Here is a 14725-nt window from a genome sequence, read left to right as displayed (position 1 = left end):
AAACATGTATGTTTTTTTCTGCTGTAAAGTTGGGCATTTTAACATGGGGAGTCTATGGGACTGACTCCCTTTTGCAGCCAGCCTCTAGCGGCCAGTCGATGAATTACAGTTTAAGTCACTTCCGTGTTGGCTTCACGAGAGAGAGCGGGAGGTTGCCGCTTGGTTAAAACGCATAAAAACACAAACCAACACACCGTCACCCGTGAAATGTTATCTCATTTTGTCTGGAATTTATTTCTCATGGTTTTTACAACCATATGCTGCACGATGTTCTGTCATTTTTGAAAATCCATTGGTTTGTTGTTGTGAGTAATGAGTCCAAGGTGGCAGAAGCACTGATGTGTCTAGAGCCGTAAGCCACTACTAAATAATTATTAAATGAATAATATTAAACTTAACTAATATAAATATATTTATATGCTACTATATCTTCCTCTTTCTCCAGGTCTTTTCTGATGAGTTTTATTCCCACCCTGCTTTTAATTGGCTTCTTGCTTTTCACTCTGCGACGTGGGCCAATGGGAGGAGGGATGGGCGGAGGAAGGGGCGGGCCCTTCAGCATGAGCGAATCAACCGCCAAGATGATGAAGGACAACATAGACATCAAGTTCAAGGATGTGGCTGGATGCGAAGAAGCCAAGGTGGAGATCATGGAGTTTGTAAATTTCCTAAAGAACCCATGACAATACCAGGATTTGGGTGCTAAGATCCCTAAGGTACGACCTTCCAGAAGGAAAACAAGTGAAGATTATTGGCAGAACATTAGTATTAATTAATGTTCTGTGTTTCTTCAGGGTGCTGTGCTGTCAGGTCCTCCGGGAACAGGTAAAACGCTGCTCGCTAAAGCTACTGCCGGAGAGGCAAACGTTCCCTTCATTACAGTCAACGGTTCAGAGTTTCTGGAGATGTTTGTTGGAGTTGGTCCAGCCAGAGTAAGTTTGAGCAGTGAACTGTTGATTTCCAATGATTGTAAATTAAGTATTTTTGACCTGTAATTTACTTTTTTTTTCGTTTCTGTATTAGGTGAGAGACATGTTTGCTATGGCGCGGAAGAACGCCCCATGCATCCTCTTCATTGATGAGATTGATGCTGTGGGGAGGAAAAGGGGCGGAGGGAATTTCGGTGGGCAGAGTGAACAGGAAAACACACTTAATCAGCTATTGGTGGAAATGGACGGTAAGCGGTCCGAGGTTTGATTAAGAGGTCATAGGAGAGATTTTCATGGAACTTATGGAAAACTCTCGTAGTTTAATTGGTGTACCATGATGTCTTGTATTCAATCTGAAAAATCCTTTGAAGATGCCAAATCAACATTATAAATTTTTTTGTTTTTACAGGTTTCAATACAAGTACAAATGTTGTAGTTCTGGCTGGTACGAACAGGCCGGATGTCCTTGACCCTGCATTGATGCGACCAGGGAGGTTTGACAGACAGATTTACTTGGGTAAGAACTTTGCCCTTCAATTCAGTGCCACAGAATGTATATAATATTTAGTGATCAAGCGATATATTACATCAGGGGTCTTCAACTAAAACTGCTTGAGGTCCAGTAATGAACTTTTTAAGACCTGCACAAATAAAATTAAAATGAATGTAAAAAGCATGATTTAGAGTTCAGATACAGGTTTTCACAAAATTATAAACTTCACATTTCAGCCTTTAAACCATTTTTTTTTAAGAAAATGGAGTCAGAAGTATCAATTATTGTATTAATTAAATAACATAAATATATTTTACCGTCATAATTGTTTACATTTTTATAATACATTATCTTCTTGTCAATCCACCAGTTCACATTTACAACTCTGCGTGTTTGCTGCTTAAAAACATGGGTTGATTTGTCTTTGAAAAGAACAGCAGACAGGCTGATTGAAAATGCAAATTCATTCTCTTCCAGCAGGTGGCACTTTCGGAACGGCAGAAATATAGCATTTCCCCGATAACGGCAGTACACAAAGCAGCGCAGCATATTTATTCTATGAAATCATAGCCTTTTGAAGTTCAGTCACAATTCCTGTCTTTCCGTCCCCAAATGTAAGACCTCCTGAAATCATAATTAAGACTTTCTTGTACCATTTAAGACTTTTTTAAGGACCCGTCAACTTTCCTAATTTTTAAGAATGACATTTTTTTCAAGTTTCATTTGTCTGTGCGCTGCTCTCTGCTCTCTTCACTGCACACACAATTGCACCCAAACATCTTCTGAGCTGACCTTGATGTGCTTGTTATCAATTAGATTTTATTAGAAATTAGCGTTTGGCATTTATTTATTTATTTCATTGTCAAAAGCCTTCACGGTCCGGATTTGGACCGGAGCCCGCCAGTTGGCGACCCCAGTATTACATCATTCGATCCTTGGTAAATTTTTCTGTTTAGCCAGTAAGTATCAGAAGTGTGTCTTTTATTTTGACAGCACTAGGACCTTTATTTTGACACGCACTGAGAATATTAGCACCTGAATGCAGACAAACAGGAGCTCCCATTCTCAGTCTTTAATAGTTTGCTGTCTTTAACAGTTCTGTCTAATAAATTGTCAAACTTAGACGTATAAGAAATAGTATTATAGTCATTGAATTTCTATTATTATAAGTACTAGAAAGGTAAACATAATAATACTGTATCATATACTGTCAGTTTTCAGCAAATTCACATTTATATCATGAAAACAGGTCTTTGAATATCTAATAAATATTTAATTTCACCTGATCTTTATAAAGAGATTACATTCCAGAGTGCACTGTCGGTTACTGGTTTTCAATATTTAACTTTCTTTATTTGTTAAAAAAAATACTGTATTAGAATCAAGATGTTGCTATATAAAGGATAAGTCTGTTTATTTCTTAAGTTCTTAAGTTTAAAATATTTTAGTTCAAGTGACATTTTTTCATATTTAATTTGAATTGTTTTTTTATTTCTTATTTGGTAAATATATTATGAAAATTAATTGCAGCAAGTGTTATTTGTCTTTCAAACTGAGTTGACCACCAATAATATTCATGTGTAGTGGGCTTAGGACAAATATTTTCTACTATCTAAGGTTTCTGTCAATCCTTCAGGACCTCCTGATATTAAGGGTCGAGCATCCATATTCAAAGTGCATCTCCGGCCACTCAAACTGGACCCAAATCTGGACCGTGATGCCATTGCAAGGAGGATGGCAGCTGCTACACCTGGGTACACTGGTGAGTGAGCATTGATTTAGTTAGACACTCCTTTTCCTTTTGAACAGAATAAATGTGCAAACCATAGCAGAAAAATTATACGTTGTATGATAATTATATATTTGAAATTCATGTGTGAGCGTAGGCTGATGTAGCTGATATGATTAAGTAATCATAAGCGCAGCCATAATATTGCTGTGTTATTGCTATATAAAGACCCTAATTGTTCTCTCCTCCAGGTGCTGATATTGCAAATGTCTGTAATGAAGCAGCTGTCATTGCTGCTAGACATCTGAATGAATTCATTAATGTTAAGCACTTTGAGCAGGCCATCGACAGAGTCATCGGAGGTAAACGGAAGAGCTTAGAATTGCAGCATATCCTACAAACATCCTACTAACAATGATGTACATGTTAAAATCTGTAAGTCTTGTTAGTGACGTCAGCAGTGACCTATGGTGTACCTCAGGGTTCAGTCCTGGGTCCCATTCCTTTTCTTATCTACATGCTTCCTTCCATTAGATAACACAAATTAGGAATATAGACTATCTTAATTCATTCCTTTTTAGTGGTGCTGAAGCTTTCCGTGTATGATTGCTTGAGTTGGCTTATGCAGCTTTAACTATCCTAAATTTAAAATAAAATACAGTTCTTAGTCATGCCATATTTTGTGCTCTCATGTTACAGGTCTGGAGAAGAAGACTCAGGTTTTACAACCCACTGAGAAAAAGACTGTAGCCTATCATGAAGCAGGGCATGCTGTAGTGGGCTGGTTTCTCCAACATGCTGACCCATTGCTCAAGGTGATATTATTTTGCAAAAGATATTTTAAATCCATTTTACGTAACTTAAGTAACCAAATGAAATAAATAACACATATTTTAGCTTCAAATGAGGAAAAATGTCTTTGTCATTGTCTTTGATTTAAAAAAATTTTTTTTTACAATGAACAAGGGGCTAAACTGACTATGTATAAACTATGAGCATCATGTTACACCACCAGGATTTGCATTGTAGCTTGTATAGTTCCGTTTAAATCGAGTCATTCATCTGTGAATTGTTTTATTGAAATTTATTGGATTCATTCACTCATTCCCTAATTTTATGTTCCAGGTTTCCATAATTCCAAGAGGGAAAGGCTTGGGCTATGCACAGTATCTTCCAAAAGAGCAGTATTTATATACACGGGAGCAGCTATTCGACAGGATGTGCATGATGCTTGGTGGGCGCGTGGCAGAGCGGGTGTTTTTTGGCAGGATCACGACTGGGGCTCATGACGACCTTAAGAAGGTCACACAGTCAGCATATGCTCAGGTAGAGAGATTGTGCTTGCTTTGTATCATACATTCAGTGGTTCAGTGTGCTACAGCATTTGCTATAACGACATGGCAACATTATACACTTTTTTTCATTTAGAAGAAGCTTTTATTCAAATGTACAATACTTACAGGAACAATCCATTTTGGAGTAGAGCTGAAACTAATAATTATTTTGTTAATCTGCTAACAATCTGTTAAAAGGGATTCTTTGACTGTTCTGGCAGTTAATGCAGTGATTAATCAACATAGTGGTGATAGCCCATTGATTGCTTCTTGAGGCTTTCAACCTATAACTAAGATTACAAGCCAGATCTTTGGCATATATTAACTTTATTTGACAGTTTTCTTCCCCTACTTTTCTGTTGTAGATTGTTCAGTTTGGCATGAGTGAGAAAGTGGGGCAGGTGTCATTTGATCTGCCCCGGCAGGGTGAGATGGTTCTGGAGAAGCCCTACAGCGAGGCTACGGCAGGACTCATTGATGCAGAGGTCAGAGATCTGGTCGACCGGGCCTTCAAGAGAACACTGGAACTCATCACTGAGAAACACGAGCAGGTGGAAATGGTGAGAACAACCAACAGCTTGATATTACTTTATCCTGGAAAACAGTGGTGCCTCATGCTTTGCTTGGATTTATAGCTTTAAATAGAGTGGAATCTAGCTGCCATTACAACAGCCCTCAAAGTCATGCCAGAGATGCCAGAACTAGTAACCTGCGGAGTGCCTCAGGGTTCAGTCCTTGGTCACATTTTTCTTTAAATAAGGCAAAGTAGTTGTATAATCTTCATCAGTTTTGTTGAGGTCACTCAGCTTTACCTCAAATCAAAGTTTTAAGTTCATACTTTGAGATTTATATCTCTGATTAGAATGAAGCTAAGCTTTCAAAAGGGCTTTTCACACTGCACTTAACCCTGGGTTATTGTCATTCTAAACCCTGCTTTAAACCCTGGATAAAGGAACATTTCATGCTTGTAATTTAGAAGTGGCACTGCTTTTTAACCGGGGTTAGGGCTGGCAATGCTTTTGCGGTGTTAACCCTGCATTGCAGTGGCAAAATTGTACTGTGTGAAACTAGATGCTTAGCAACAGACATCCAGTTGCGTTCCTCATATTCACATGCTTTGCAAAGTGACAGGAACACAGCATGTAAACAGTCTATTCAGGGGCTTGAGGGGAAAATTGTCAAATGGTGATGGAAAACGCATCAGTTTCATTGGAGAGTTTAATTCTTATGCTTTGTAAGTCCATTCAGGGGAAAAAACTTGAATGTACAGTGTGAAACGTCAGCTTATCAATACATAGGATGAATTGTAAACCCTGGGAAAATTATGAGCAGTGTAGCAAGAATAACAGTATGAAGCAAAATAACCCAGGATTTTGTTTTTCCAGGATTTAGAATGACCCAGCGTTAAATATTTAAAGCATGAAGAACTGCAAAGTGACCATCTCTTGTCAGGTAGCCTAGTTGATGCAAATATGCATTTGTTTTTTGTGAATAGGTTGGCAAGCGCTTGCTGGAAAAAGAAGTTCTAGACAAAGCTGATATGATAGAGTTGCTGGGGCCCAGGCCATTTGAGGAGAAGTCCACATATGAGGAGTTTGTGGAGGGCACTGGAAGCTTTGAGGAAGATACAAGTCTTCCAGAAGGGTTGAAGGACTGGAACCAAGAGAGAGGAGAAACCCAGGAAGAACCTTCAGCTTCACAGGAAAAACAGGCTGCTTGAAATAAAGACAGCTCTCGAAATAATTTCCACCTGCCTCTGACACTTGCCTTACTGTGGAAACTCAGTGGGAAAGCAGTCTTCTTGGCTTAAAAGAGGAAGATTGTGAATTATGTTGGTATTTGCATTTCACTTCCCTTGTAAATTTAAAGCAGGGAAATTTTACCGAATTTGAAATGCCTTAATCTGCACATTATGTCGGCATAAACTATGCCTGATAAACTTTAACACCCAACACCTTGAACTCTTTATGCCAGATCAACAACTTAGAAATATCTTATTAGTTATTTTTTATCTTTCGATTTCTGCCGTTATATCATAAACTCAATTATATCCTTTTTATCCTCTCTTCCTCTTAATAGAAGTGTAAGAAATGTATGTGTACAACTTTCATTTGTGTTCCAAGAAAAAAAACATTTTTTGAAAGTGAAAGTGTGATTATTTAATTAAATTGAAGGAGTTGTTCCATACATTGTTTTTCACAAGGTCTACTTATAATTTAAGTCAAGGTTTCTGGCACACACAAAAAAACAGTCTGTCATAATTTATTCTTTCATGACCAATTTCCACCTTATATCTGACCCTTAGAATTAATTGGGTCATTTTTGCAGCTTGAAACTCGGTGCGTCCTAGTATACATATTAATGAATTCACCACTTCTCCATGATTATATTTATAGTTTCTAATCTGTAGAAAGGGCAAACACCTCTTCTAGAACTTGCAATTTTGATATATTGTATCTCTAGGCACCATACACTGACATCAGCAGTAATAGGGCTTAGCTAGATGATTTATCATACTTCCTCTTCCAAGCATTCTGTTCATCAGGGATGCTCCCATTTTAGATGGGTGAGAGTTAGCCAAGAAGCATCCAGAATCAGTGCTATCTCAAAATATGATGACAATGCATTGAGCAACAAATCTTAAAAATACATTGAGCAACAACTCTATTATTTATGGTTGTTAAATTATGAAAGAGTATAAAAGCCCAGTTTATGTTTGTGGATATTCTTTACAAAAGGCATCTCCTCAGACAAAAGCACTGTTTGTTGGACTGTTCTTTATCCGAAAAGCGAACCTCTTGAGTTGCATATCATGTGTATCATGCTTTGGTGTCTGCATGACCAGTGCTGTCCATATAATCTATTAAATTAAATTGTACCATGCTGTCTCCATTTAGAGCTAATTGAGAGGTGTTGTGTCACAAGAGTAATAAATACAGTAAAATGGTTTGGAGAAAGAAAAAGAAGAAAAACAATCTGATCTTTGTCATTTCACATTTATTCCTGTTAGATTTCTGTCCTCCTTGATTTGGCAGACTTGTTAATGATTCTGGTAGTTCGTAAATTTCTTCTCCAATGTGACCCTGTGTATAGATCATGCTTGACATCATTGAACCCTGTAATAACCCTGGTGGCAAATACAGTACAACTTTGATAGGAGTCCAGAAATGTATACAAAAGAATTTGACTTTTGCATTTGGAATCCCCACCCAGTAGCTTTTTTTTTTCACTTTTAGGATTATATGTGGATTAGGCATATTTTCCTGCTGTGCACCAGTGATCACAACTGAGGACTGATTTGTATGTTGTCTTGATGTGAAATTATGAATGACATTTATTGATAAAGAGTGGTTAAAAACATATTGCTAAAAGATTATTCTCCCTTTCATCAATTTCAGTGCAACTTCAAATGCTGTACTCATTAAGTTAGGCCAGAAACATATTCTACACCAGTCAGAATGCTTGTGCGGTCCTGCTGTACATATGCAATGTGCGTTCTTGTGTTACTGTGGCTGTAACAAACCTCAGTACTCAAGGGGGCGATAATTACCATCAAAAAGTTGGTCAAAATTAAAATAACATTCAGCAGTATACTCTTTAAACTGATGTTCCACCATGACAGCAGTATTTCCTAACACACCATGTATGGAGGCACACCAACAGTACCAACACCATCACTTTTTGCAGTACTAATGAGCTGATGAGTTTAATCATGTGTATTTGATTTAGCAAGTGTTTAAAAATGTGTACTGTTGGAGTGCCTCCAGGAACAGGGTTGGGAAACACTGTCTTAAGGGATAAAACTGACTAGGGAAGACTGCTTATGCAGGGTTATCCAATCCTATCCAATATGTTAGGGCAGGTTGGAGCTTAAGTCGACATTTCATATCGAGATTGGACTCTACGAGTTTATGCTAATACTAGGTCAGGGATAGGCAAGTTCGGTCCTAGAGAAAGGACTGCGGCTCTCTAGGACCGAACTTGCCTACCCCTGCACTAGGTCAACACCCTCTTGTTGGTAAAGATGAGAACCCAGTGCAATATGCTGCAATATGAATTCGGTTCTGACAAATTGTGAAATGCAAAGATGTATGAAATCAATCTTGTGTAGCTCAAAGTGTCTGCGTTCATGTACTTGCGTAGGGTATGTTTCAGGCCTTGGGCATGATTTTTTTTTTTACAAGATTTTTCACTGTTTCTGGGTCTCCCTATTTTCATGCAGAATCTCCTTGAAGGACACTTTTGTTGGGAATTCTTGTAACTTCTCTGCATTGCCATGTCTTGAACTATGCTGTAGGTTCTCTGTGTCTTATCACAGTTGCAACTTCGATACATAGCACTGTTCTTTAAACAGTTCCTTGAAGATTCAAATCACTGTGGAATTCCTCAGTTACTCCTTAGATTCACTTTGCTTGAGCCAGTGTTGTCCATAATGCTACATCATGCTTCAAGTTCTCCATATGCAGTAGTCACATGGAGAAGACTGAAAATAACTCTGTCCCAAAGAGGCGTCCCAAAATCCTAGTTGGATGAAGTCTGTTCCATCTTGAGGAAGAGTCTACACTTACCCCAGCTTTTTGGAGCTCTCTTCTTGTCCATATTGGACAAAGGGATTGCATTATCTTTAGGTGAGACCCCCATGTCCTTTGATCCCAAGGGTTCCTCATCTTCTTGCTTGAGAAGGAACCTCCACTTTCCGCACAAGGGCTTTGTTTTCTTCCTAAGCCCCTGTAGCTGTCCCTGGGTCAAGGCTGCTGGGATTGAGAGCGCTCTATCTTCAACATTGGCTCTGTGTTTTCGGAGTCACTGTGGTGCTTTCGATCTCTCGGCTGCTGTTCCCCTTTTCCACCGCGGGTCCAGGAGGGCGAGCGGACGTAACCGCTGTGTGGAAATCTAGGTAATGGTGGCTGCTGGCGATCTGCGGGGTGAACTTACAAAACCAACTAATGAAAAACACCTTCATAACCACTGGCCATAGTTCTGTTCCAAAACCTAGTCAGTTGTCTACCATGATGGCATTTTAAGGCACCATAGGTCAACTCATGAATGCTGTTCCAACAGGTGGGCAGCAAAATTTTGAAGTTGCCTTCTAACCCACCTTTCTTTTGGCTCAATTCTAAAGTACTTTTCACATTCACAAAACCATTTTAAATGCAACTCTTAACAAAAGTATCTTTTACTTCCGTATGAAAAGGATTAGTATAGGACAGGGGTCTCCAACCTTGCTCCTGGAGGGCTAACGTCCTGCAAATTTCAGCTCCAAGCCCAACCAAACACACCTGAACTAGCTAATAAAGGTGTTCAGGGTTGCTTGATAATTACAGGCAGGTGTGTTGGAGCAGGCTTGGAACTGAAGTCTGCAGGATGGTAGCTCTCCAGGAGCATGGTTGGACATCCCTGGTATGGGGTAGCCAAAACTGCTTTGGGAAGGCTACCGTCCTGCAGAATTTAGCTCCACCTCTAAGCAAACACACCTAAACCAGCTAATCAAGGTATTCAGGATTACTTAAGTTGCAGGCAGGTGTATTGGAGCAGGGTTGGAAATGAAGTCTGGAGGAGGGTAGCCCACCAGGAGCAGGGTTGGCTTCCCCTAAATTAGTAGGTAGCATCATGAAAGGGTGGTTTTAGGCAGGGGTGCCCAGCCTGCTCCTGGATGGCCACCATCCTGCAGAGTTTATTTCCAACCCCTATTACACAAACCTGAACCAGCTAAACACATAATTTTCAGGATCACTAGAAACTTTCAGCCAGGTATGTTTGTGGCAGGTTGGAGCTGAACTCTGTAGGATATTGATCCCTGGGAACCAGGGGGGTTTGAACAGAGTGGTCAAAGGGGTGGCCACACTTCATTTTATGGTGGCCACGGCCTCCCCTGGTTACACCCTAAGTCCACCCCTGGGTTTTCAGTCCCTGAGCTGCTGCCAATTATGAGCTATTTAAACCAGTCACTTAAGAGGTTCCATGACAGATGCTGCTTTAGAGAGTTGCTACAGATGTAGGCAGTAGACAGCAAAGCAGCTCACTATATTTTGGAACAGAGCTCATATGAGTCATGTCTGACTCCTCAACATGCTGTCTTTAGGGATGTTCACACCGACAGGGATTTGTAGTAAAAAAAAAAGCATCCGGATGTCATTCATTTTCAATGAGAGCAATCTCATTGCAATCTGCGGCCACATGAGGCCACATGAGCGATAGACATTGTTGGTGTTTAGTTAAAGTTTAGTTTCATGCATAGCTATACAGTGAGGTGAGTAATAATATATAAGGATACAGCAGTTAAGTAGGAATGCCTACTAACAAGCAAAAGTAAAAATGCCTCAGTCTTTTAAGCACTGACAAATTTGGGGTCTAGACAAATGTTATTCACATAACTTAGAGACCAGGGAGCATAACATTTAAGCAGCAGGTTTGAGGAAATGCTAATCTGGATTGCTCTGAATGCCACTGACATTGCCTCATAGTTTAAATATTTAATATGTACACATTTGTGCACTTCAGCTCAGAACTTAATCAAATAATAATGTGCTCACTGTAGATTTCCATGGAATCACTGAACTGTGCCAGCAGCCAAGTATCCAACATACTCTACTACTCAAAATGTTATCCATCCGTTTTATTTGTCTTGCTTCATAGTGAACATTCAGTCATAGATAACAGAGTGCTGCAGGAATGAGACCTAAAATACAGAAATTAGCATATTTGCACATCCGGTTTGAATGGGTTTTTTGGCTAAATGCCTGAAATAAGGTACTGTATACGGTTAACACAAGCTTAATATCTTGAAGATATTAAATAAAGACTGAAAGTTGTCGGAAATTATGCACGACATTTAGGTAATGCAGCCATGCTGTAGTTTGTTTATAGCCTAACCTGGCCACAGGGCTTATTTTCTCTTGGTTTCTTGTCGAGGGAACCGGGGGATGCTAACTTCTGGGTTGACCTATAAAAATATGTCATCATCCCTGCAGCACTATTTCTCCTAGTTTAATTTTTAAATGAGATTCTGAAGAATATGTTTGAGGACTGGATTGATTTCACTTTAAAGCTCCTGGTATGGAAAAAAACTGTATAAGTCTGAGAGCTGACTCACTTGCTGGGGATTCTGTATGATTCTCCTCATCTGAATCAGCAAACACCTCCCCCAGCTCCTGGTCAGACATGTCTGTGAGCTCCGTCAGGTCCAGGAGGTCAAAGTGTACCTCCAGAGAGGACACACTGCTGAGAGGCTCTGAGATCAGGCAGAAGATTGCAGAATGCAACTACATTACTTTGACCAGATGACCTGTTAAGAGCAGTTCAATTATATTTTTTAATTGACTTCATTGTTCTTTGCTCAGACATGTTGTGTACTAAGGGGTGTGCTTACTGTGCTATTAAGTATTAAGTGACTTTCTGAGAAATAATTGCGGGATATAAACTCGCAAATGTTAGTTATAAAGTCAGAATTACAGGATATAAAGTTGCAATTCCGTGTTATAAAGTCAGAATTGCGAGATACAAAAGTCAGAATTGACCCTTCGCAGCGAGCTTGATTGACAGGCGTTCTGACCAATCATAACGCAGAATCCGCCATTTTGTCTGATGGTGTGCATTGAGGTCTTTCTGAGGTTCAAATAAAATTCCTTCTTTCATGTCTATGTCATGCTTTAAGTAAATACGAAAAGACGATCGGTTCACGTGCCGCTTGAACTGAGGCTCTACAGCGATCTGTCACAACACATTAAAGAGCCACAAAACGGTATTTATTGTTTGGATTTCTTACAAAATGACAAAATTTGAAAGCTAAGACTTTGTTTCACACCAGAAGTAACCTGCTCTGTCTTGTCTGATGGCGTGTTGTCAGTTTCCTCTTTGCTCCGCGATGTATTTTTTACTGTGTTGGAACATGATGTATGGCGTGAAAGCATCATGGCTTGTCGGACATAGCAACAGTAACTAAGGGGGTGTTTGTGAAGGATTTGTGAAGGGAATTTCAAAATATAAACTCGCAATTGCAAGAAAAAAGTCAGAATTGACACTTCGCAAAGGGCTTGATTGACAGGCGATCTGACCAATTATAACGCAGAATTCGCCATCTTGTCCGACAAACAAATCAGACAAGAGAGTACATTTTCGTGGACTTAAACTTGAAAAGTGTTGTGTATTGACATCTTTCCACGGTTGAAATAAAATACGTTCAGATGTTCATTCATGTTTATTTCATGCTTTAATTAAATAGAGAAAAGACAGTCAGTTCACGTGTGCCGCTTGAACTGAGCCAATAATGTGTCATGATACATTAAAGAGCCACAACATGTTATTTATTGTTTGAATCTCTTTAAAAAATGAGAAAATTTGAAAGCTGAGACTTTGTTTTATGCCAGAAGTAACCTGCTCTGTCTTGTCTGTTGGCGTTAATTAAGCTTTCATAATTATGTGAATCTAAAGTAAATGTTTACCTTATATTTCTCCCCAAAATCAAAAGATTTTTTGTATTCATTAATCTAGATCACTGTTAATGTTAAGGACAATTTATTAATTGCAGTGAAAATGGAAAATAAAAAAATAAAAACAATCTTTGTTGCACAAAATGTCACTTCTGCTTTTGAGTTGTTTTGACTGGGATGAAATATGACCTGCATGTGCTCTTGACAGGTTTCACTCACGTCGTTTCTCAGTGATCAGCACCTGGCTGCCATGGTGTGACGGAGTACCGACATGCTCTCCTGAGGCATTGTGGGAGGCCTCGCTGATGAGACTGGCAGAGCTGGAGGACTTCAGAAGCTTCTGGAACTCTCGATCTCTAAGTGGCCCTACAACAACAAAAATAAATAAATAATAAAGAGACTAAACTCTGCAGGAAAGTCGACCTCGAGGGCCAGAGTTGAGAACCATTTTACAGTTTACTGCACTTTCTTATTCTTGTTATTTCCCTACAGCGGCTAATGAACCGGAAGTCTCGCACATTGACAGAAAACGGCTTACTCACGTGTTGAAAAATAAGGTGGACATGGTTGCTAGGGTGTTCTGGGTGGTAGCCAAGGAATTTATGTAGCTGATAAAGTGGTTGTTAGTGCATTGCTGCAGTAGACAATTGCTAGGGTGTTCTTGATGGTTGTTAGCACATTGCTTTGTGGCCGTTAGAATGTTGTTATGGTGTTGCTAAGGTGTTCTGGGTGGTAGCCAGAAAATTGCTGTGTAGTTGCTAAGGTGTTCTAAGTGGTTTTTAATACATTTTTAGATTATAAAGTTGCTTGGGTGTTCTGGATGGCTGTTAGCACATTGCTAAGTGTTTGCTAGGGTGTTCTGGGTGGTAGCCAGAAAATTGCTGTGTAGTTGCTAAGGTGTTCTAAGTGGTTTTTAATACATTTTTAGATTATAAAGTTGCTTGGGTGTTCTGGATGGCTGTTAGCACATTGCTAAGTGTTTGCTAGGGTGTTCTGGATGGCTTTTAGCACATTGCTAAGTGTTTGCTAGGGTGTTCTGGATGGCTTTTAGCACATTGCTAAGTGTTTGCTAGGGTGTTCTGGATGGCTTTTAGCACATTGCTAAGTGTTTGCTAGGGTGTTCTGGATGGCTTTTAGCACATTGCTAAGTGTTTGCTAGGGTGTTCTGGATGGCTTTTAGCACATTGCTAAGTGTTTGCTAGGGTGTTCTGGATGGCTTTTAGCACATTGCTAAGTGTTTGCTAGGGTGTTCTGGATGGCTTTTAGCACATTGCTAAGTGTTTGCTAGGGTGTTCTGGATGGCTTTTAGCACATTGCTAAGTGTTTGCTAGGGTGTTCTGGATGGCTTTTAGCACATTGCTAAGTGTTTGCTAGGGTGTTCTGGATGGCTTTTAGCACATTGCTAAGTGTTTGCTAGGGTGTTCTGGATGGCTTTTAGCACATTGCTAAGTGTTTGCTAGGGTGTTCTGGATGGCCGTTAGCACATTGCTAAGTGTTTGCTAGGGTGTTCTGGATGGCTGTTAGCACATTGCTAAGTGTTTGCTAGGGTGTTCTGGATGGCTTTTAGCACATTGCTAAGTGTTTGCTAGGGTGTTCTGGGTGGCTGTTAGCACATTGCTAGGTGTTTACTAGGGTGTTCTGGATGGCTTTTAGCACATTGCTAAGTGTTTGCTAGGGTGTTCTGGATGGCTTTTAGCACATTGCTAAGTGTTTGCTAGGGTGTTCGGGATGGCTTTTAGCACATTGCAAAGTGGTTGCTAGGGTGTTCTGGATGGCTTTTAGCACATTGCTAAGTGTTTGCTAGGGTGTTC

The 14725-nt window shown here is 39.7% G+C and overlaps 2 protein-coding genes across 3 annotated transcripts in view; one reads left to right on the top strand and one right to left on the bottom strand.

Annotated features, from left to right (window-relative positions):
• Window positions 1-6205, top strand: part of LOC107742627 (AFG3-like protein 1) — a 12371-nt gene extending 6166 nt beyond the window's left edge. Inside the window, 10 exon segments of the mRNA XM_016555677.1 lie at window positions 446-716; window positions 795-932; window positions 1024-1177; window positions 1339-1446; window positions 3059-3184; window positions 3403-3513; window positions 3851-3966; window positions 4277-4477; window positions 4851-5045; window positions 5981-6205. Of these exon segments, the coding sequence (XP_016411163.1) occupies window positions 446-716; window positions 795-932; window positions 1024-1177; window positions 1339-1446; window positions 3059-3184; window positions 3403-3513; window positions 3851-3966; window positions 4277-4477; window positions 4851-5045; window positions 5981-6205 (1645 nt within the window).
• Window positions 6206-8691: 2486 nt separating this feature from the next.
• The window catches only part of LOC107742629 (dysbindin domain-containing protein 1-like), an 8925-nt gene continuing 2891 nt past the window's right edge, over window positions 8692-14725 (bottom strand). The window contains exons 2-4 of one of the 2 annotated variants that reach the window (XM_016555678.1): window positions 13134-13280; window positions 11579-11716; window positions 8692-9415 (exon numbers count right to left, since the gene is read on the bottom strand). In XM_016555678.1, the coding sequence (XP_016411164.1) occupies window positions 9231-9415; window positions 11579-11716; window positions 13134-13280 (470 nt within the window). In that variant the 3' untranslated portion in view covers window positions 8692-9230. The remainder of the gene's footprint in view (window positions 9416-11578; window positions 11717-13133; window positions 13281-14725) is intronic. The other variant, XM_016555679.1, reaches the window with a different exon arrangement.

Source organism: Sinocyclocheilus rhinocerous, unplaced genomic scaffold (assembly GCF_001515625.1).
Source record: "Sinocyclocheilus rhinocerous isolate Xijiao unplaced genomic scaffold, SAMN03320098_v1.1 scaffold1398, whole genome shotgun sequence".
NCBI classification, from domain to species: Eukaryota; Metazoa; Chordata; class Actinopteri; order Cypriniformes; family Cyprinidae; genus Sinocyclocheilus; species Sinocyclocheilus rhinocerous.
Note: the sequence above shows the minus strand (reverse complement) of the source record. Positions and strands in the feature narration are given on the sequence as shown.